The sequence below is a fragment of the Strix aluco genome, chromosome 5 (assembly GCF_031877795.1).
Source record: "Strix aluco isolate bStrAlu1 chromosome 5, bStrAlu1.hap1, whole genome shotgun sequence".
Taxonomy (NCBI): domain Eukaryota; kingdom Metazoa; phylum Chordata; class Aves; order Strigiformes; family Strigidae; genus Strix; species Strix aluco.
In genome coordinates this window covers 40,185,891-40,210,551 of record NC_133935.1, presented here as the reverse complement: position 1 = coordinate 40,210,551, position 24,661 = coordinate 40,185,891, and the positions used below count along the sequence as shown (strand labels likewise).

At 33.6% G+C, this 24,661-nt stretch overlaps 1 protein-coding gene across 5 annotated transcripts in view; it reads right to left on the bottom strand.

The window, feature by feature from the left end:
• Positions 1 to 24,661, bottom strand: part of CEP290 (centrosomal protein 290) — a 55,183-nt gene that overhangs the window by 18,858 nt on the left and 11,664 nt on the right. For all 5 annotated transcript variants that reach the window (XM_074827099.1, XM_074827100.1, XM_074827103.1 and 2 more), the window contains 18 exons: positions 21,550 to 21,634; positions 20,019 to 20,161; positions 19,290 to 19,454; positions 18,150 to 18,299; positions 17,019 to 17,134; positions 14,693 to 14,795; positions 11,713 to 11,943; positions 11,017 to 11,190; positions 9,355 to 9,466; positions 8,315 to 8,520; positions 6,133 to 6,284; positions 5,068 to 5,179; positions 3,855 to 4,310; positions 2,901 to 3,065; positions 2,557 to 2,664; positions 2,335 to 2,469; positions 1,419 to 1,685; positions 216 to 323 (listed from right to left, as the gene is read on the bottom strand). In XM_074827099.1, coding sequence (XP_074683200.1) covers positions 216 to 323; positions 1,419 to 1,685; positions 2,335 to 2,469; positions 2,557 to 2,664; positions 2,901 to 3,065; positions 3,855 to 4,310; positions 5,068 to 5,179; positions 6,133 to 6,284; positions 8,315 to 8,520; positions 9,355 to 9,466; positions 11,017 to 11,190; positions 11,713 to 11,943; positions 14,693 to 14,795; positions 17,019 to 17,134; positions 18,150 to 18,299; positions 19,290 to 19,454; positions 20,019 to 20,161; positions 21,550 to 21,634 — 2,988 coding nt within the window. The remainder of the gene's footprint in view (positions 1 to 215; positions 324 to 1,418; positions 1,686 to 2,334; positions 2,470 to 2,556; positions 2,665 to 2,900; positions 3,066 to 3,854; positions 4,311 to 5,067; positions 5,180 to 6,132; positions 6,285 to 8,314; positions 8,521 to 9,354; positions 9,467 to 11,016; positions 11,191 to 11,712; positions 11,944 to 14,692; positions 14,796 to 17,018; positions 17,135 to 18,149; positions 18,300 to 19,289; positions 19,455 to 20,018; positions 20,162 to 21,549; positions 21,635 to 24,661) is intronic.

The following is a 24,661-nucleotide window of genomic DNA, read 5'->3' as shown; positions in this document are numbered from 1 at the left end:
TCATATATACTGAGGTGGTAACTTTGTTTTTTTATACTTCTAATCCATCTCTTGCGAATTCTCTCAAGAACAACACAATAATTCTGTACCAACCATCCATTCATTTTTCCTGTCATCATTTATTATCTACTTTTGACTGCAAAACTGTTCTTTTGAATGATATTTTAAAAAATTTAGGAACAACATCACTAATCCCACAAACACATATAACTCACCAAAGCAGTCTGTTTGAATTTATTAAGAGAATTATCAGTATGCAAATTTAACTTCTGGTATAGAACTCTAAGGTCTTCCTCATGCTTCTTTGCCATTTCCTCTTGTTCCTGTTAGTTCAAAATAAAAATATAACTCTACAGATGCACACTATTCCAGAAAGTCATGAAACTACAGTACTTTCATGTTGATTGGTCACTCATTGCTCAGTATTGCTCCCCAAATTTTCCTCCAATTCTGGCAGTTTAAAAAATTCTTTTCTCCTTGATATAATCAACGATTTATTTTTTTCCTTTTTAACACTATTGGAAAAAATCTACTATTGCAGTTTTAACCTGTATGGTGCAACAGGATAGGAGCTGGAGAGAAAAATAGTTGTTGGTCCTCACCAACTATGACTATCAATAGGGATAATGATATTCATACTATGTACTTTTAAGGTCTGTTTACTTTGGACTACAGTGTGATCCTGTGGATTGAATGTCTGCTAGCAGACAGAACACAGTACGCTCATTTTTAGACTGCATCTTCTGGTTTACTTCCAAAGCAAAAAACGTGATTTCTCCCAGAAGAAATAGCTACGCATGTTAACCAAAGCACACTAAGTGAAGATGATAGGAAGCCTGCTTTGGAAATGTGCTCCTGATCCAAACACACTAAAACTGATGCATGTTTAGTCTTGAAGTACCTCTTAGACACAAAGTTTACGCTTTAACATTATAAAGAATATGAAGTATGCTTAAATAATATACAGTATGCTTAGATACACTATTTATACTTTAAAATATGCTTTAATTTAAAATATGCTTTAAGAGGCATGTTTTCCATAAACACATGTCTTTCCTGTACCTTCCAAATTCATGACAAGATGCAGTCCAGAGATCATTATTGCAAGTACTGGAAAATGCCATATAAATATACAATATACCGAGACCACTTCTCACAGGAGAATTTTAATTTTCTTCCTTTCACACTAATTTAATTCCTAGACAGACATCATACACATAACCTCTTGACTGAGCAAGCCTCCTATTTTAAGAAGTTAAAAAATTCTACATGAACTTTCTACATAAAAAAATTACTGTCACTGTTCTGTTACCTCCGAGGTCAGAAACTTCTTAATATTTCACTAGCAGTGAGATAAACAAAGAATCAACTACAACAACTTAAAAATGGAAGAAATTTTGTTCAAAAAGTTTAACTACCTCTCTTGCTTTGGCAAGCAACTGTTGGTATTTTTTTAACACTTCCTCCTTTTGATTTAATCTTGCTTGCATATTTGCAATGGTTTGATGAGCAATTTTTACAGCATGATGGTACTGTGGATCATCTTCTTGTTTGCCTAATTCAGCCATTATTTTCTCTCTTTCTGATGTTGCAGGTAATCGAAGTCTTAGTTCATTTATAACTTTGTCTCTTGATAAAACACTTTGTTCAGCTTTCCACAGAGCAGTTTCCTTTTCTTTTAATTTCTACAACAGAAGGCAATTGTTGCATTTCCAGAATTCAAACACTGCAAAAAGATCTTACTTTTTAAAAAATGTACTAGAAAGATTTGTCTAAATGGACTTACAAACACAAAACGTTTTGCACACAGTTCTTGCTATATGGGATTAGTATTAGATGAAAGAAGTCCCAGAATATCATTATGTATTATTTGCCTAGCACAAGACACTTCTGCAACTCATTTTGTGATATGAAATTAAGAAGCTGGTGTTTTTCAAATTTCTTACCAACCATAAAGTATCTTCTGTAACAGAATTTCAATGTGGCAACCCAAGATAAAAGGATTTTGCTACACCACTTGTTAAATTTAATGTAACACTTGCTAAATTCAACTAGCTATAGCCAACTGAATTTTGTACAGCAAGAGCATCTTACCCTACTAAATGAATGATCTAAAAGATTAAAAAAATTTTCCCCAATATTTTTTTCTAGTGGAGAATATATTTCAGTCATGGTGTGATTACATTATTTATATTTTCTCCGTGTTAAATACTTCTAAGGGATTGGACACATCTGAGTGACATTTATAAAAGGATATATATTATATAAAAAAAATTAAAAGGCATAGAAATACAAACTTTGTCCCTTTATATGATAATTTATACATTTAATTACCTCCTCCAGTGATTTGCAGGTTGCCCTAGTTTCCAGGATTGTTCGAATATGCTCCTGAATCTTTCTCAAAGCCAACTCAAGTTGTTGTGGGAGTGGCAAACTAGGGTCTGGAACTGATCCTGTAGCCTCTTCTAACTGCACAGAAAGATTCATATTCATGTAATCCGACAGCTCTGAAAAATGTGCTTATAAGTCTATTTTTAGTTAATTCAGTGCATGTACCTTTAGAGCTGTACTAAGTATTTCATTTTGTTGATGATCATACACGTCTAACTGGCGCTGCAGTTCCACTTCCCTCTGGTCCCAAGCCATTTGCCTTTCTTCATGAAACTGTAACAAATGTTTGATAAAGGTATTTTATTTATTGAAGGCTATGGGAATTTTATAACCAACTTAAACAGAAAAAAAGAGATACCAAATAAATACTCAATGTGCTATTAAAAAAATTATGGAACCAAGATACAAACCTCTATGTTAAAAACTTACTACGAAGAATCTTCCTTTTAAAAATCATTTAGTGAAATAAGAAATAGGTTGTTTTTCTAATAGCATGGAGAAATACATACCTTGTTCTGCTGCACAATTTCTTCTTCCAGATTATTGATTGTACGTTCATATTCAGAAATTATATTATGCAAATATTTCACCTCTTCCTTTTGCTTGACTAACTCACGATTGAGTTTAAGTTCCTGCAGATGGAGTTCCTCCATCTTCATATGCCATTCAATTACCTAATAATGAATGACACACAGTATTATAATTTACGAAGCCCACAGGCCAACTAGATGCAGCTACACTCTTTGACTTTGAGGCAGTATGGCACTTATCAAACCAACAGAAAGAAAGACGTTCTGCCTTTTTAAGTTTCTTCACTTCTCTTGAGTGAGGAGGCATGGCAAGAGTATGAAACTACAAGACGAACGACTGAAAAGTGCAGCAAATTGGAGAGGCAACAGGTTTCCCCTACACCGACAGAAGTGCATTGCAAATAATTCTCAAATGACCAAAGCTATACCCTATGCATCTGTCCAGACTGAACAATAAAAAGCATGCAAGAAGTTTGGTTAACTTTTCTAAGACAGCAGAAGATTTTCAAAACCATTAAAAACTGTATGTATTCAGAAATGCACATGTAAAGATTGCAATGCAAGCTCATGGAACAGAACTTTCAGAATGCTACTCTGGGTTTAATTTAATTTCATTCATAGTTTAATTCAATTCTTAATTTAATTCAGTTTAATATAACCAAATTCATAGCTGGCCTCTAATTCCTATGTCACTTAATTAGGCACAAATTAGTGAATATGACTGTGCTGACTTTTACAGGGCAATTAACTAATGATGTATTACTTTTTTAAAATAGGAAAACAAAAAATGATAGCTGGCATATCCTAACAAAACATATTTTGAAATCATCAAGTTCTACATTAAAACAGACTTTTAGGGAACAAGCTGAACTGAAACGTAATTTACATGTGGATCAGATGAACAAAGCTATTCAAAGTTGTAAAATAGCAAACCTTTTGAGCTCCTCTTGTGTCCTTCAGTGCACTTATTAATTCTTCTAAACTTTTCAGTTTTAACTCCATCTCTAATGCTCTGTTTTCTGCATTTCGACGCTCCTGTTGGGCATGCTGAACTTCTTCCAGGATCTTCAGTTTGTCATTCTGTAGCTGAATCATTGTTTTAGAGAATTTTTCTTGCTGTGCTAAAGGCAGAGCACCACTAAACTGTCGCCGCAAAGACTGAACCGTCTGTTGTAGGTGTTTGGCTCTATTTCTTCCTTCCAGTCGGGCAAAATATAAGGCTTGTTCTCTCTCATCAAGCTTCTGCTCTAAACGTAGATTATGGATCTCCGTCTTCTGTAGTTTCAATTTAAGTGTCTCCAATTTGCTTTCAGCAACAGATTCACTACCTTGAAGGGCTATGATATGCTGATGTAGTTTTGCAATAACTGCTTTTTCATCTGACTGTGCCTAAGAACAAAATTTATAAAACAAATTTTTCATTTTGAATACGTTAAGCAGTGCATATTAAATATAAAGAAGCTATTATTTTTTTGTATTTTATATATTGCACTTATTTTATTCCATAGATAAGAGTAAAGATTAGCCTCTAAAACCAGCTTTTTATTTTTCCACAGTTGTTTCTACAGCCACATTTTAGAAGCATACCTTTTTAGATACGATCTTAACTCTTACTTCTTTCCAATATACCAGAAAATGAGGAAGAAATGTATACCTAAACTTAGAAAATATGGTAATGTAAAAGCTGACACAAGTGTCATATTTAGGGACTCAAACCATTCTAGATCATGAAAACAAACCCCAAGAAACTGTTTCAGCTAATAACAAAGCAATACAATAAGTCTACTGCAAATCCTCAAGATTTACAAGCCACTGATTGTCTTATAAAAAACTATCAAACTTTTCTGATACTATATTTAAATACTGACCATGAGCTATTAATCATATAGGAATAAATAGTATGTAAATAACATGGGAAAAAGCTCAGGACCCGTAATAGCTGTACAGCTAGAAATGGAAAAAATGTAGAAGGGAATAATTAATGTAATATAGAACTCTTGAAAGTGTATGGCCACTAAAAGGAGCAGCTTGTTAAGATCCTTCTGAAGTTTTTTAGCGCTTCCTAATCCACTGTAGAATCACTTAATTTCTTCTCACTCCAGGGGAAAAAATCCAAACAGCGGTGTTAATAAAGGTTGAATTTTACCTGATAGTCTAAAATTTGCATTCTGAGAGATTCCACTTCTTTATCTCTGTATTGCTGGCGTGCCTCCACAGCCTCAACTTGCATTTTTGCTACATCAGACAGTTCTCTTAACCTTGCAGGGAAAACAAGAGTATTGTGTCACTTGAAACCACTGAAAAACCTATTAAGTTTTTCTACTTAGAAGATGCTAAGAAAAGATGCTTAGTATGTTTCCTCATATCAAAACATTTGAAAACTTTGTTCTTTTCAGCATAATCTTCTCTACTACTCAGAATCCTTGTTACAAAAATTCTTCTGTATTACCTCTCAGCTTTTTCGCAGGACATTTTCCTGTAAATTATACGAAATTTGCTAGCAGTAACCTACTCCAGGACAACAATGCCATGGTTTTAACTGAACTAAGCACCTCTGTCCTTTATTTCTTTTGCACTTCAGGACATAAAAGCTCAAAAAGTTTCATTCTCAATTCCTTTCTCTGCCTCCCCAAGTCTAATCACACATTTTCAGTGTCAAAAATCACTGCACTGTTTTAGGAATGTAACAGGATTATGTTCTTTACTCAAAGACAAATGTCCATATCAACATATCTAAAAAGGTCAGTTTTTCAATTTATTCATACAAAGATAATTTCTTAGGTAAATGGCACCCCCCCCACTGCAGTTTAATCATCGAGATATCTATGACTCATTGAAAGTAAGAATTGCTTTCCAATTTATGAGATCTTCATACATTTAAGGGAGGTTGTGGCACAGAAACAAAATAAACCTTTATTAGTTTAAAAATACTAGTAAGAAGTATCAAAGTGCACACTTACCCATGTCTATCCAGGCCAGCACTTAATTCTTTGTTCAAATCAAAATGAAGCAAATTACTTTCTTTATAGTCATGAATTAAATGCTTAATTTTCAATTCCAAATTTGGCATATATAAATGCCAAAAAAAAAATAGGCATTGAAAATTATCTGTTAGTAATACACAAGTAGTGTATTATGTAAGCCTATATAGCTTAAATTTTTGCATGCTTCCGAACATACTGCATTCGAAATTAGTTACTTCAACACTTACTTTGATACTTCAATCTTGAGCTCCATCTCACGCTTCTCTAGGTCCATGATTTGTCGTCTATCTGCATCACTTACTGCCTTACTTATACTCTTTGACAGTTCATCTCTTAATTCCTGTTCCACTTTCTGTGCCTCAAGGTTGATATTGGTGAGCTTAAAAAAAAACAATACCAGAAACAAACAAGATGGTATCCTAAGCACACAACTGTTCCCAACCCTGTAAAGAAATTTTTTAGTCATTACAAAACACTGTTCAGCTGGGTTCTAAAACAAATTTCCTTTCCTCTCTGCTTCAACATCTTTTTGTTTGCAGCATTGCATACACATGAGAACAGATACACAGGTCGTCACAGAACAGGATTCTAAATTAAACATAATTTTTTTAGTGAATTTTCTTAAAACCATTACTGCAATAACTTGCTCTTAAACTAAAATAAGAAAAAAAGAGAAAAAAGAGTAAGACTGTAAACTCTTTAGGAAATTAAGTCTTACTTATACATTTATATAATGTCTAGTATATCAGGGTTGGTAACACAAATACAGGTTACAAGTCCAAGACTCACAATTAGTGTAGTTCTTTTGTTCTTTCTAAAAAGAACTTTCATAATTAAGTGATATTCTTTCAAGCAGCCTGATTTTTCAAGGTGATTATTAAATACCGAGTAACTAATGTTTCAATTCAAATCAAAGAGCATTAAGAAAAAGATAGATATCTGAAAAGCATTAGGCAACATAGAGAAGCCTCAGGAATTAATTCAGTAAATACAGTTGTGGCAGATTAATCTGATACCACTCCTTAATAAAATAACTGATGTCCTAAACAAACAAAGTGTGGTGTATCTCATTATCTGCTTTTCACATATTTGAGGCAGTACTAAATGTCTAGGCATACTATATGTCTATAGTATGTCTAGTAGACTTCCTCTAGTTACCAGTTCTTAAACTGATTATCTCTTACAATTCTCATTGATTACCTTAGCACAAACTTGTTATATCTATCTATCTCTCTCTCTAAAAAAAACCAAACCAAAACAAAACAATGATGCCAGATTAGGAGGCACTAGCAACAGGAGTACATGAAACAGAAAATGTATGTCCTGGAGCCAAAGAAATAAGGAAAAAGGGATGCACAGAGGAACTAATAAGAAAAAATTGTGGCACTGAGTTTTTCAACTCAGAATGAAGGAATACCAGTAGACTTAATAGTATCGCAAGACAGATAATAATATATGCAAAAGAGAAAAAGAAAATGTGATCCTAGGGTGCATCACCTGAGGTGTTTCATAACGAAATAAAGTCATGTCATCAGAAAAGGCTTTAACAATACTGCTGCTAAAAAGCTTTATACACTTTCAGTTATTTCATGTCACAGATTAACTTAAAACAGTGTAACAAACACTGCTAAAACAACAAAGAAATGGGGTCAAGAGCAATCTAAAATAGCTACGCTGAAGTCTAGCAAAGCAGGAGGGGGAATGAATATAATCTATCAACATTCCTGTCAACATAACTATTCTTTTTCTTCCCCTGCGTTTAAATTATAGGCCAATACTGGCACAAGAACATATGTGTACAACTGCCTATAAATAAATTAGGCTGGAAATTATAATAATGTCTCTTACTACTTAATAATGAATTTATGTAACAAACTTCATATACAAATAGTGGGGACAAAAATAATCTAACAAGATTAAGACTGATATGACAGGAATACTAACGATCATCAGCTTCAATGGCACATGACTTTTATTCCTGTGTTATAGATAATGTTTGGCACATGACAGAGGACATAGCCAGTTTGTAGCAGAAAAAAGGGATGCAAAGGTCTAACATTTTTTGAATCGTTGGTAACTAATGGAAAATTAACAGAAAAGGAATCATATGAAATAGACACAAGAAATAACAGGTCAAGAACAGACTTTTTTCTAGTAGTCTGCTGAAAAACTAGCAAGCAATCTATCAAGATGCTCATTGTGTGCTTTAGAGATTAACTAATGTTTGAAATAAACTACTGACAAATTATTTTCTACAAATGTCCTGTGCATGCAAAATTGCAGCTCTTAAAAGCAGCTATATTTTGCATCACAAGTTTATTTGCCAATCATGATACAAAATACTTTTTGAAAATCTCAAAATATGCTTTTAAAATGACAAATCATGTTTTTAAATCTCAACAGATTTACCTCAGCAAATTTTGTTTCCAATTCAAAATTACGTTCTTCTATTTGCTTTACAGTATTCCTTAAATGTTCATACATTCGTTGCAAATGCTCTGCTCTCTGTCTTTCATTTAGCTCCTTCATTTCCAACATTGTGATTTTCTTAGAAATGGACAAAATCTCACTGTTGGTTATTGCTTTTGTGGCCTTGTCCATGGCATTGTCATCCCCTACATGTAGAAATATTTAAATTAGGGAATACACAGGCTGATTCAACTATGAAAATGAATTGCACCACAAAACAGAAGATGAGTTTTACTTTATCTCTGTCAAATAAACTTTACCGAAACACCCGTATTACTTTTTTAAACTGGAGGCATGGTTGTCTTGCCCTATTGCATGGTTGAAATGTATCTAATTTGAATAAAACACTGTTATCAATTATAAATGCGGATATTTGCAACCATGGTTATTGAGACTGATAACTATTTTCAATGTAGTCTTTCACTTTATCCTTTATTCAGCTTGTAAATCTTCAGGAAATCTAATTTAAAATCTGTAAAATAAAGATATGTGTATGAGTTCTTCTTGAATAATGGAAATGTAAACTGTACATAAAGAAGCACCAGCTATCAAGAAAAAATACTTTATTACAGAGCATGAAACCAGGAAAAAGAAATAATTTTCCTGACAATGTATGAAGTACTTTAACTGACAAGTTAGAATATAGTGCATCTTATTAAAAAAAAAAAAAAAAAAAATCAGGTGATGTTGCTTTACAAGTTCCAGCTTTTAAACCCCTTGACCCAATAACCCATAAAAAGTCAACATGGAACAGTTTCCAGAGGAAAATACCAAATTTGGTTTTGGTCAAATAAATAAGCAAAATGAAACAAACAAACAAAAAAAAAATCACAAAGAAAAAAAAAGACTGTTAATGAAAGATACAAAATAGTTTTGACTTTTTTGTATTGTTACACCAATTTAAAAACTTTTTAAAATATGACTTTTACACAAGACATGCCATTTGATTTTTAATGTTGCAATATAACTTTCATACTTGCCCAGTTTAGCCATCTGTTCCCAAGCCTGTTCTACAGTGTGAAGTTTCTCTTTCGTGATCTCCAGTTCCTTATTCAATAAATTTATCTGTGCTTTCAAGGATTCATTCTCACGCTGTATGACAAAAAATTTGCAACATAACAGCAAACTATTTAACTGTAGCAGACTTGATGTTTAGTATCTACAAAATCTTTTAAATCAAGAGATTTTACCTATGCACAACACATAATCTACATATACGGCAACAGAAAAGCACGTTTCCTGAGTGTAAAAATGCTAGTCTTTGCTCTCTATGTTGTATCTGCCAACTAGCATTACTGTGAATATTTATCATCAGTGACTGTGATTCCTAGAGTGTCTAGGATTAGATGAAGAAATCTATGCTTGTCATACTGAACACCTCATTAACAGTGGGAAAAAATAGAAGTACTTCTGGAGGATATTTCACCCCGCACAGGATACTTCATCTTGCACATAAATACACGTTTGAGACAGATCATATGCTTCTTTTAGTTCTTTCAGGCATTTAATGTGATGCCAAACATTAGTTTTGTAAATATTCCTTCACTCCTCCAGATAGAAACACAAATTTCCACATTAGCCAGTAAAATGAACTGAACACTTCGTATTAGTTTTCAATTTCTAGTTTTCTAAATACAATTTTAGTTTGCTATTGATAAATGATTCTCTAGTTCTATGACATTACTGAAATAGGCAATGCAAGTTTTCATACATACAAAATTTCATAGAGTAGAGAAGGAATCATTAATTCTTTAGCTAACACAAATGCACTTACCTGTTCCCAAGCAGCCAAATTTAATAGTTCAATACTTGTCAACCACAGAAACCCAACAGATAAGAACATGACATAAGCTTTAACTACTGGTTAAACTACTACTTCGCTGGACTATTCTTTCTGACATGAATGAAAAGTGGGAGGTAGTAACACATCTATCTTTGAAGCCAGCTTCACAGTTCTTGAAAAGAAGCTCCCTTCTACTCAAGAATAAAAGTTCAAAGGAATAGTTACAGATTTTCAGTCCCTACAACATTTTACAAACAGATTGTGAACAATCTTTGGTTATTTATTTCTTTTATGGAAGTAAAATTCCAAAGGCCAAAAGGCCTTTCAGAACTGAACATTTCATTCTCGTAAGTCATGAATTAGAAAGAACACTTACTTTGAGAGAAAGCTTCTAAAGTGTTTATACTCATTCTACTTTCCGTATGACCTCCAAAACTGAAGATGATGGCAAATATTCCTTCTGACAACCTTGTTTTGGCAATCAAAGAACTAAAAATACTTTGTGAGGGAACATACCCAGAGTTTAACTTAAAAAGCAAACAAACAAAAAAACCCAAACAAACCAACCCACCAAAAAATTAAACAAAATGCTTTTACGTATGCCCACTGAAATAAAATCTGGGACTTTGTGTATGTTTCTTAATCCACTGAAAAATACCAGGTAAGCAAATTGAAATTTGATAGCAACAGTAAGACTGGCTCCAACATCTCATACCCACTATGGAACTGTTACAACGAGCAGTTCTAGCACTGGGACTCCTGTTCTATCTTTCTATTAAGTGAGAACAAAAACCAATGCAGAATGAATGTATAATGAGATTTTTTTCCCTTTAGGGTTCAAACATAATGTAAACATTACCTCCATATGTTCCATGTTTGTTGTTCGTTGGACGAGCACGTTATCTTTTTGTAACATATCTCTGTATTTAGCAGTTAATGCATTGTACTGCTTATTAGCCAGTTCTAGCTCAGACAATGGCACACTACCATCCAATACTTTTTGCAGAGCTGCAATCTTAAAGCTAGCCATTTCCTATGAAAATAATCAACACAATGGGTTACTATGGTCTGCTAGACCTTTAAATAGAAAAATTAAAATTACTCCACAGAAAAAGAATACCACTTAATATAATACTTTAGAACTTGATACTGGTTTATTTTACTAAATTACTGTCCAACTTTGTAAATTGCTTGCAATAAACAATAACAAAACTTCTGTGGGTAATTTTATCAATTACTGCCTCTCAATCGTATTTTATAAAGATGAGTTAATACAGGCCTTAGCAACCTGCAAGGTCAAAAAGCAAGATTTGGCTTCACATGACACTTCCAATAAAAATAACTTGTTGAAGCAACTTCAGAAGGGGAAAATAGACAGGTTTCGTATTATGATGCTTATTTAAATACAGAGAATGTTTTGTCAAAATTTATAACAGCATTTAACAAGCATTTGGGTAATGCATTCAAGAAACTAGTACTGCCTCCATTTAAAAAAGTATATTTATTGCCAAACTGTAAAAATAAAAATGTGTACTATTACTGCTGTAAACTATACCTTGAATCGTTGCAAGTTTCCAATCTTCCCTATAACCGCAGTTTCCATATGTGTTATTTCACCCTTTAGTTTCTCATTTTCTTTTCTAAGATGCCGTTCTGTTTCAAGTAAAGTCGTATACTGCCTTGTTAGTGACCTTTCATTAACTCGTAAAACAGTTATTTTCCTATTATTTTCTGCAAGTACTTTTTTTGTTTCATCAGGATCCAGCTGAAGTGCACTGAGTAAATTCTGTAAAATATTTTTTTAATAAGAAACTTGTATGGAAATACGGTAAAACTCAACTATGTAGACAAGCTTTCTCGTACATTTTTTAATCTAGGTGTAAAGATTCCATTAATCTGTCTGAAATAATTTCTTTTTGCTCATAAAGTATATATACACACTCAACACATGCATAAGCATACAATATTCTATTATAAGAAAAAAATTAAATCTTAAAAATCGTTAGTTTCTGAGGAATAGAAGCTAAATACATCTCACTGACTAACTGGAATTTTAGTTAATGCTGACATTTTCAGAATTTAGAACAAAAATAATTCTCTACATTCACTGTCATCAGTCTTCCCCCCTTTTACTAGAATCAAAACAACTATATTGGAACAATTTTCTAAACCAAATAGAATCCCTGTGGTTCCTAACACTAATAATGTCCTACCGTGAGGACCAAACCAGTATTTGTAAAGTAACCACAGAACTCCTCCTATGGAAACATGTGTGTGTATGTGCACACACATGTGTTTGCATGCATGTATAAATATGAGTGTGGCGGGTGGGGCTGTGGAAAATTAACTACAGCTACTCAGGTTGCAGAAGGCACATGAGCTTTAGCTTTGCTGTTGCACACATCAGCTTGCCAAGGAGACAGGGAGTAGAAATTTGTAAAATCCCAGATTCCTGAGACTAATGAAGAAGAGTGAGCAGGTAGCTAGAAAAAACTCCAGAGTCCTGGAAGCCTGAAGCCATGAAAAAAAATCTAGTTCCATGACAACTGGCAAAGATTTAGCTTTTCTGATCAAGAAGCCCGTTTTACTTAAGATTCTAAGAGCAAGCAACACATTTTCATTGAACATTCACAGTGAATTAATTTTGGAGAAATGTTTAATCTGAAAATGTTCACCCAATTCTGATCAAAATTACATACTAACAAAAATTAATACTAAATAATAGTACGTATTTCTCATCTTGGATAGGAGGTGTTTCTGGAAACAAAAGCTATTGGGAAACTAATTTCTTAAAAGATCTCAGCAATACTTTGATAGCACTGCTAACATCACAAAACTCCATTATATTTTAAAGACATTTAAAAATCAAATCCCAGAAATATCTTTATCCTGCTAGAATCTACTCCTGTGACTCCAGTAATGCAGAATAAGATACTGAACAAATTAAATAAGATGGCCCTCGTGTTCGCTCTCTCAAACATACAGCAGAAACATCTGCACAACAATTTCAATTTCACTTTCCGGAAGTATATTTAGACTTAACTGCCTCAGGATACAATTATTTTGCAAATCAATTACAGTTATGAACATGATTATAAGAAGGACCACATACCACTACAGTTACCCCTCAGCAGAAGAAAAGGGATAGAACTCAGCTGTCTAAACTTAGGCATCCACCGTCATTTTCAGCACCTTGTGATATCCTTGCCCTGAGTCTGCTTCTCTAAAAGGACACATGTGTGTCCCTTATGTCTTCTGTCGTATTTGGCAGCTATTGCTATCTGCTCAAAGGCACCTGAAGCCACCTCTAAAATTGCACTGTGTCTGTGATGAGGCACCTGCATCAATTCCAGGAACTTTTGAATACCACCTTCTTAAAAAGTTATTTTTCAGTTTTCTCAATAGAATATCGAATTCAGTCTTGGTGGAAGTAAACCAAAATAGAAAGACGAATTCTGTTTCCTGTTTTTGTGAAACACTGATACACATACATTAACAGGTATATATAAATAAGATGTAGTTCAAAGTAATAAACTTAATTCTTAGTATAAATTGATGTGTTTTCCATGGGGGTGCCGGCACCACTTCTCCTCCAAATCAAACAGCCTGGATAACAACTGCTGTTAAGAGAGCAGCGTGAGTGTAAACAGTGCGTGTGAACAGAACACCTGCGACTGTCTGAGAGGCCGTTTGCTCAAAACTGAAAATGTTAAAGAGGAAGATGACCATCAACCAGATTGAATAGTAACCATAGAGTTACAGACTTGAAATAAAGTAGTCGGCTTGAAAATTAGTATTAAAAAAAAGCATAAAAACTTCTAGCAGTGAGGGCGGACAGAGTTACAATGCAGCACTCATAACCTAGTTCAGTTTCAGAAGTTTCCCCACTGTCCCTGCAGATGTGGGCGCTTCTGCCCTGCTGGACACCATGAGCCTCGGCATTCCAGCCAACGGTCTGGCAGCACCAAGTGCGGCAAGTAGGGACCCACACCTTGGGTGCGTGTATGTGACCTCCTGGGGTGATTTCTCACCAGTGCATGGATTAGCAGCCTGCAGGGAGGCACACAGGTGCACATAACACCGAAGCACCCCCACATGTACACAGCACCCCAGAGCACACACAAGAGGTGTGTGTACACAGTGATCTTTCACTCTTAGGAAAGGGGGTGCATGCTGGTAACCTGAAGGGGCCAGGGAGTGAATATAACTGTGTGAATGTGGATGTGTGGGATGAGAAATATTTGAGATTAATTCCTGAATGGTGCTTAGAGATTTTTAAGTCTATAGTAACATTGTGTATGTGCCTTAATATTGTGATTTACCTTTTGTATTGTTGATACTGATTCTGAATGTATAGTTCACTGATTGCTAGTATTTACATTCAACTAATAAATCAATAAACCACTTCCTTCTGATTTGATTTGAATTGAGCAGCTCTCCCTGCAACATTTTCTCCATCTAAGAAATTACAGTACTGTATTAAAACCTCTATGTATTAAAACCTTTTGAAAAATGAAAGCAACAAAATTACTTACAGAATATGCCTTTATTTTTGCAGCATCCTGTTCTTTTTCCTCTTCTAGCTTTTTCTTTTCCTCTTTCATATCTTCTGATTCTTTCTGCCAGCTTTCCTTTTGACTATAACAGTAATTAAATATTTTCATTCAGAATGATGAAAGACTTGATGATTTTTAAAACTGTAACTAAAACAGCAACCCTGAAATATTGCAAACCAAGATACTTATTTTTAGCAGTAATGTAATTTGAAAAAGACATTATAAACTGTAAATGGATTACTGAAAAACTATCCCCTCTCTTTGGGCTGCAACTGGTTTAATGATGAAAATAATTCTTAAGTTAAAGTGTCTTATCTCTTCTTCACATGTGTACTATAGTGAAGAGATAGAGATGCCTTACTGCCCAAAAATATACACACATGGGATTTAATCTGCTTTAAATTACACACTTTTGTTTCAAATTAATTACTTTCTTGCATGTGTTTTCATAAAAATAGGTGAAGTTTAAAATTTTCCAAATAAAAACATTTCCACTTTAGGTACCTCTCTGGAAACTCCACACCCCCCTCTTATAGGAAGGGAGACAAAAAATCATACTACTGGTACTTACCATGCTGTGAGCCTGGAAATGGGCCTTTTCTTTTTGAAGAGGACTAGGCCCAGCAGATTTCAAGAGGTATTCACAATTGTGCCAAATAATTTGGCTAATAAGATTTACAGCTAGATAAAATGATTTGGCAAATTAATCAGTGATTCTTTCCATAACTGTTTTCTTTCAATGAGGCACTTACACCTTCATTAGCTAGGAGAAACAACGTGGAAAGGGAACAAGGCTTCTGCAGTTCCTGACAGGAGAATACCTAAATTGATTTTAAAGTATTTTTAATTAATCATACAGATTGGTACAGTACTATAAGGAAAGGATTACTTGCTTGTCCTCTGAGAATTCCCCACAGCATAGTAGTTGGCTCTTTCTTTAAAAGATGTCAGTTCAAATTTCCCTCAGGAAGTAGACAGAATTAAACTTAGGTTTCCCATATCCAAATTCTGCATTAGAGGTCAGACTTCTAAACTAAAGGGCAGGCAATGGCTGTAAAATTAACTCAATTTTTTCAACGGTTTTACAAATCTTTTCTTCTATTGTATTCATTTTATTTCAGATGCATACAGTACGTCATTTCCCAACCTAGTTTTTTTATTTCAGTGAAAAATAAAAACATTAAAAGATGCAGCTTCGTTTTGGCCCAAACTACTCTCCTCTATCCACTTTTATTATTTATTTGGAAATAAAAAAGACTATGAACTGTCATACATGCCTAATAAGGAAGTTCCTATAGACCGTATAGGCTAGTTTAAGCAACTAATCAAAGGTATTTCAGAAGTAGTATTTTCTCTTCAAAGAAGATCTCTTAGCTTCTTCCATAATGGAAGAAAACGGAGGAAATGGAAAGAAAATGCTCTGAAAGTGAGTCTTTATGGGTTGCCAAGTCAAAGAATCTCCTCCCCTAACTTCAATCGATAACAGGTTTGGAGAAGGAGCCTTGAATCATCATTTTATCCCTGTCATTGGAGATATCTAATTTAGTAGTAAATGAGGCAGTATATTATAGCCTTTAATATTTTCAAAAAGCTATAGCTTTAATGCCTCAAACAGAGATAATGTTATCTGGGAAGTCTTAACTGTTTCAAAAATCAAACAGAAGGTCCTAAAAGATAAAACACCCTTATTCCAAAAGCTGTCCAGTGACTCTTCATGCAATCCAAAGCTAGAGAACACAACAGTGTTAACTGAAGAAGCCAAATCACCATATTCATCCCTATGTTCCTAGCAGATAAAAATCCTTCTTTTTTTGAACGTAAGAAGAATTCTACAGAAATTAGATTCAGTCAAGCATATAAAGGAACTAAGAGTCTGAAAGAAAACAAACTACAAAGTCCTGATGATCTAAAATATTGAAACAGAGATCTCTGACTGTATTTAGATAACAGTTTTCTTTCTTTTCCCCTCAGAAAAACTGTTAGGACCCATACTTGAAAGCAAAAGAAAACGAGACTGAAGAGTCTGTAATACCAGTTTCTAATAAAATACAAGACATTGGGTGAAGAAAGCACAATGCAATCCTCATTATAAAGTATGAAATATGAAAAGACTCCAGCAGAAAATGTTTTGTAAGAGTTTTCAGAATCCTTACAGGACTAAAGAAAATATATGGAGTCCATACCCAAGAGCAGCAGCATTTATGACATTACCCAAAGAACTAGTTCAACACAGCAGCAAATTTTGTATTCAAAATTATTAAACATTGATAGTTGAACTTTTGTAATTCAGAAAGGAGAACAGTACCTTTGATATTCTTTATACAGTAAGCCTTGTTGATGACGAATTACTGCAAATTTTCGCTTGTAGTCCTCTACTGCATCTTCTAATTGTTTAAGTAACTGTTCTTTATTTTCCAGTTCCTAAAGATTATTTTCCAAATAAAAATATTGAAGTGATTAATAGAGGTTTTAAACATGAAAGGATTAATCAAAATGCCAGTTCTCCCTTGTGTTTTCCATGATAGATGCTTCTGTCATGAACTGTGTGAACTGGAGATATGAAATGTGTATTTTCTTTAGAAGCAACGGATGAAAAATGTCCAATAAACTTTGGCATTCATATTAGTAAGTGTGAAATAGTGTGTAATTGCACTGTGGATTACAGCCCTTAAAGTTCAAAACACCATGACATGTTGCTAGCCCACAAAGAATACTAACTGAATATCTAACTGGAAAGCAATATTTTCTTCTCATGTTCCCAAATACTCTTCTACTTTATAATCATATACAGTTAAAAATATTCTCTAATCAACAAAAGTGATCAAAGACAGAACAAAATAATTTAATAATAATAAAAAGGTAAGTTCTTTTTACTCCAATTCTCAAAGAGTCAATTCTTCTTTACTATATGCTTGTCTGCTATGTTTCCCATGGGAATCACTGGCTTCAGTTTCAATGTATTTATGCCTCTTTTTAGAAATGTTGACATATTTTTGACAAATAATGGAATGAAAATTTATATGGTATATCGATAGAGACCTTTGCTGTATAGAGAAAAACTGTTCAGAGTAGGATTTGCACATGCAGACTCAGGTGTGGAATCCAGATAACAGTAAGAGAGAATTTCTCATAGAAAGAGTGCAACTGCAGAAGTAAAAGGAAGAGTGGGCAAATATTTAGATCAAAATTCGGATTTAAAACAAAACAATCTGAATTGTTGTCAAAAATTTAATTAAGTATTGCCTTCCAGATTTACAACACAGGAAAATACTTACAACTTTAAAAAAAGAGAACAGCCCAAAGAGTTCACTGGATGTCAGACCTTCAAAATAATTTTGGCGAGTTCTCGCATGTCCATACGTGGCATGGTGCTAGATTTTGGAGGAATTAGCTACATGTTACAAATATTCCTGACATCAAGGAGTAAATGAGTTACCTGTACAAGACGTATTAAATATTCATTCAGAGAATTAATCATATTAACACTTGAAGGAACCATGCCTTCTGGAAGATTCACTGTTCGGAAGACAGTATTGGCACCTTCTGACTGACTTAATAAGCTAATTTCATTTTTCAGTTGTGCAATCTAAAGAAAAGAAACAAAAATATAAAGTAGCAGCTCTTGCTATTCAATTAAAAAAACTGATGGAAAATACATTGTTTTCCTGTGCTACATCAGTTGTTATTAACAACCTAATTCACTTTCATTTATATTCTAAAGCATTCAAACACTCTTTAAAGTATCCTTTTAAAAATGCTGTGATTCCATAAATCATTAAATGCATAATATCTTAAGCCAAATTTATCAAATGACTCCAGCAATCAGGGCAGCTTCACATATCTGAGGATTCACCACAGTTTTATGCCAAATTGCTTAAAACAGTGCATTTCTATTCCTTTTAAAAAGATGAAATTTTGGAAAGAATTACTGCAGTGGTTATTTGATGGTTTATTCTAAACAAATCTTTGCCTTTTCATTTAACTTCTTAAAAGCTCTCTGGTTCTTTAACAGTACATAAAACACTATTTTAGATTATTTGTTACTGGCACATCTTTTTGCATCACCAAAGCTGTTCTAAAAGGCAAATTTAAATTTGACTTCTTGTAAAATAATACTCCATTCCTAATTCCTGCCCTGGAAGAAGCATTCCACAGAATCAGCTGTTTAACTTAAAATAAGAGACAGGATTTTAGAGAACGATTCATCATTTTCAAACACCTAATCTCTGTCACTTATTTATAAATAAAAATGCAACACTACTGGTTTTTTGAAGAAAAAAAATCTGTAGCGCTTTTTTTGGTACAGCTCTCCCCAAAAGATAGGTGTGCCTGGTGTTTAACATGATAGGATATTCCAAGGATAAAGTAACATTAAGAAGAGTAAGATTTGAACATAAAATGAACAAATTGGTAGATCCAACACATGAATTTAATTAAGATTAATTTAATTAAGGTTTTAATTACATTGTTCACATCAGCTAAATTCAGTATCTTGTAGATTGTGTAGTTTTGTTCTAACTTACCAGAGCAGCCACTTTTCAAGTACAAAATAAATACTATAAAATAAATTGTATACCTTTTCATTTGCATTTGCCAGCTGATTAGAGAAATTTGTTGCCTCCTTCTGAGTCTGTTTCAGTTCCTGTCTTAATTCTTCATTTCGTCCTGTAAGCTGGTCAACCTGAGCTTTCAAGTGCACACTAGCATCAAAGATTCCCTCTGAATTCTTTGACTCCATTGCCTAATGCAGTAAACATTTAATTAACAGAGAAAAAGTGCAGAAAAGCATTTTTTTTTCATAATAAACTGGAGCCTACATGAAATTAGCAAAAAGCATGAAATTTTAACATTTTAAAACCTACTTATCAGTTTCTGGGTGGTATATTTGCCACAGACTGTGATTTAAATGGTTAATTTTTCCTGTAAAAACACTAATTTTTTTGGTAACATGTTTGATTAAAGAACTTTTCTTAAACATTTCCTGCAGGTCCCATAGAGATAAAAGACATGCAAACAAACTTTTACCTAAGCTTTATGACTGAGACAATAAACTTGCCAAAGACAGTTATATACTATTCAGCTGAAGATTTTTTTTTTCTAATTCTTATTGGTAATCTCTTGTTGCTATATATTTTTAATTTCCATTTTTTAAGCAGTGTCACACTACATGCTCATACTTGTAACTAAGGAAGCATATGTATAAGGTGGCTACTATTTAATTATACAATAACCCAATAATTGAGGAGGAAAAAAAAAATCCTGTAAATCCTATAAAGCTACGTAATACTTTAGAAAGCAAGCTTACATTAACCAAGCGATCCAGACTAGGGATTATTAAGGCCGTTTCTCCTCCCTTCACACTAGGATCCTTCTGCATTTCCTTGACAGCTTGCAATATTTCTTTCATTCCTTGTTCAAGTTGTTTATTCTCTTCAGATAATTCTTTTACTGTAATAAAAATTGTAAATGTATCTCAAAGCAGTGAAAAAATGAGTTAAGGTTTCCTAGGACACTTCATCATAATACTTGTTGATTTGATATATAAAAAGAATGTTCATATTATATATAGACATAACCAATTAGGAAGTTAAAAGTAGAGCTGCTAGGAATAGCCAGAGAGTGTGTTTTGCTGGAGAATACCAAGAAAATTAAATGCTTCATGGAAACACATTTGACTTTATTGAACCTTCTAGTCTTCAATGTTTCCTGCTACTTTTTTCACTTCTTTAGTAGCCTGTCTGACTGGTTTTCACAAATCCAGAAATGTGGCTATCTTGGAAATGTTTGAATGTAGCAATGAAGTATATAGGAATTGCCAAAATTCCTGCTGCAGACTGAGAAAAAAAGAACATTTAAATTATTTGTCTGTAATAAGGACTCTCAAGACATACAATTTTCCTACCACCACTAGTTTCTCACTGGAATTCCAGAGTTTTCAGCACAGAGCAAGAAGTCTGGAAACTTTAAAAAACCACAACAAACCTGTCAGGACATTCTCTGCATCTTAACAATATGGCTACCTGTTCTGAAGACCCAGGAGTGAACTGCAAAATTTGGAGCAGTATGAGCAGTTTCACCAAGTCTATTTTGAAAAGTCAAACAGAATTTTTAGAATTCATATTCTCTGGGAAAACAAATAAGATTCTTGTCTAGATAAATCAGCATTATTTTTATTTCAGAGCTTGGAAGCAGTGCACTTCAGCTAACATACATACATACGTAAGCAGGAAGTGGGTTTAATTCCCCAACAATTCCTTGGAGCCAGAAAAGCACTACAATTACACAAGTAAATTGTGTAAGTGTTATAACTGGGATCCCTCACAGACTTAAAGCCCTTGTTAGGTGTGATTCAGGAAGGAAAAACATGAGAGGTCCTAGTTTAATGTATTTAGCACAAATAAGCTATGTTTCATGTACTATCACTAATTTAAGTTTAAAATTAGCAACACTATATATGTGTTTAGACACATGCACACAAAGATATACACTAATACAAACACAAAATATTTAAAAAGTCATTAACGAGAATTCAAAGAAATTCCAATTTGATAAATACATTTACATTCATTGTTTTGTAATCATTGTGTTCACACCTGGATTAATTCACAACCATAGTCTCTACAGTTCAGAAGTATATCAGAATGATTTTATAATAACCTTCTATGTACACAGCAAATTCAGTCATTGTGAAATATACCAAAGTAAACTGCATTTAAAACAGAAACTCTAGAGTCCTATATTCATGGTCACAATCATAGAAACTGAACAACTAAATAAGCAAACTATCTGCAGGTACCTGATAATATTCCCTAGTTTTAAAACAGGTTGCAACTTACATTTAGATTGAAATTTGGCTATAACAGTCCTGTTCTTCTCCAAATCTCTCTCTCTCATGCTTAATTCATTTGCAAGATAGTCATTCTAAAGAAAAGAACAAAGACTCAAAAATTTAATTTAAGAATTTGAGTATTAGAATTTTCATAAGAGTCTGTGGTTAAATGAGAATAAATGCTTAAAAATATTGCTAATCCAAACAGTGAAATTACATAGTATGTAAACCAAAATGAGGTGCTATATAGAAGGCAACAATCAAAGAAACAGCCTCATCTTCACAGCAACAAAATTATCGGGAAAAAATTATTTAAGCCATGAATAAACTTTTTAAAATATTTATCCTGTTTTGGTTTTATTTTTAAACCTTGTACTACCTGCACCACCTGACTTCTACATCTTTCAAGATTTAATTCTGCATAACTATTTAGCACACTCTTGATCAACAAATGTCTGGGTATCCGCTCATTCTAAAGAAAATCCAACAGTAAGTTAGTAGTATAGGATTCTATATCCATTTATATACAAAATAATTATATTTCCAAGACTTATCTTCCAAAATATAAAAAAAATTCTACTGAAAATGCAATTAGTAGGCATTATTCACTCCACAGCTTGGCTAGTGCACTTTTAAAGAGAAATCACAACAGCAAAGCATACTCCTGTAGCATGGAAAAACTTGTATAATTGAAAAAAGTCTGATGTATATAGACTTATAGTTTCCATTGATCAATTACATAGCTCAACAGGCTCAATAGAAATGCCATCAGTTCCAAAACATTTCAGTTAAAGATAGGAAAGACCTATTTGCTTATCTTCTACATTGTAACTGTGATGTTTCCTCATCCCATTCTTAGATGGTTTCTCACAGACAAAAAATACACACATTCTAATTTTAGCAATCTAATGTTCTAGTCCCAGCCTTTTTTCAAATTTGAAATAAACCTTCATGAAAATTTCCTAGCCCACATCTGAATCTCCTGCCTGAAATGCAATGGCAACAGAGCTGGATTCACTAGAAGAATTACACAAGGCGTATCCCATATACACTGTCTAGGGAAACATGCATTCTTGGGTCATGACCAAGAATTGGTTGGACTAGATGATCTTCAAGGTCTTTTCCAACCTAGATGATTCTGTGATTAATTGGAACAGTCTGGTACAGAACAAAAGTCTGTGAGACTCCGAGGGACTGGCTTGATCCATGCTCCACATGTATCTCTAGCAATCAAAGCTATGTCCTCCACTATATGGAAAACTAATGCAGCATTTCAACAAAAATGTACCAATTTAGGAAGTTTCCAGTGACTTAATTTTTTTATATGATTTACCATGTGAATAAAAGAAATCACAGCAAGCATCCTGAAATCAACTCATTCTTTCACTGATTGCAGAGTTTTCAAAAACCCTTTTGAGAACCTAAAAGATTTTATCATTAGTCATTTTAATAAGTAATGGAATTTTTCATTGGAAATATTTTTATTCAGAAAACAGATATACGTTATCTTTGTCAGTTGGCAGGGAAATGGATAAAAGGACAGAAGAACCAACACAGGAACCTCTTAGATGTTTCCCAGAAGGAAAGGCCTTTCTCATTCCACAAGTCTAACTTTACACCATCTCTGGAGGTAGATGTTCTCTAGTCAAATAACATCTGCGTCTTAACAGAAATCTCATCTTCTATCTTTCATACCAAAGGACTGATTCAGTCCCTACTTCATTCAACTAACTCTTCTAAACTACCATTTGCATGTCTCTATTTATTTAACACAATTTTTAAAAATAACCCTTAAACTATGTTGTTTAAAATACAGTTGCAACAACTGATTTGTATGAGATGCAAGGCTGTCTGCACTAATAAGAAAAGTGATGAGTGCTTTGATTACACAGACATGTGTAAGGTCTTAGAATAAAACCTGTTCTCTCTTCATACCCGTCTACATGCATGTACACAAGTGTTATGCAAAGTTTTTCCTCTAACACAATGAAAATATATGCCTACTTTTTTTCAATCCTATGTCAATAAATAAATTAAGACTTAGCACTTTTTTTAATTAGAAAAAAACGCCTAATTCTATCAGAACTATCCTTTATAGCTTTAATTAATAAAGATGAAAGTAAACTAACACATCTTTACCATTTATCTTCCAAATAACTGCAATAGATATAAACATACATACTATAAAGGTGTCTCACCTGTGATCTAAGAAGGGCTAATTCTCTCAACTGCTCTATGACATTTTCAACAGGATCTACCTGAGCATTCTGATTGTCCATTTTCAAGCCCACTTTCCAAAGCTTTTACCTGCAACAATTCTGTTGGGCATTTCTTTTCTTCCCTGTCTTCTTGAAAGGCGGTTAAATCAGAAAACTTTACTTGTGAATAGTCCTGCTTATCCTTCAATGTCATTTGTGTTTTGTGCATTACTGGCTTTCCAAGAGCAGATGCACAGGAATCAGAGAGTTTTTGCTGAGAGATAGTCCTGGGCAAAAATTTTCCTGACCTGTTTGGTCTGAATTAGAAGTTATGGACACTTGATTCTGAAAAGATGGTTTGTTTCTGTAATTTTGGTTATTTACCTCTGAGGTCTGACACACTCACTGATAAGCAAAAAATGAACCTGTGTAGTCTGATTTTAAGTCTTTTACCATCTCTCTATTGTCTGTATAATCTGTTATCCCTGATGTCTGTATAAATTGTAGCTCTGGTGATAACAAAAAGCTCTTTTATACTAAGAGTTTCAGAATTGCAGTTGTCATTAACTAGTTGCCACTCTGTCACATGTTTTGAACCTAAATGATCCAAATAAGTATTTCTGTTATTTTCCAAGTTATCTAAATTCTCAGGTATGCCAGATGGTCTTCTAGGTAGATTTCCCACAGCCTTACTGTTTTCAACTATATCTTTCTCTGATTTCAGAAGTCTAACTGGTGCTTCTTTATCTGAAAGTGTGCTTCTCCCTTCCATGTTACATGAGCTGCTAGCCTATATTCAGAAACAATACAGGATATTCATTGGTCTTCAAAAAAAATTACAAATTATTGATTTTTGGGTTTTTTTTAAAAGCCGTTAATAAAAGCACCTAGAGAAATACTTGAACAGATGCTTATGAAATA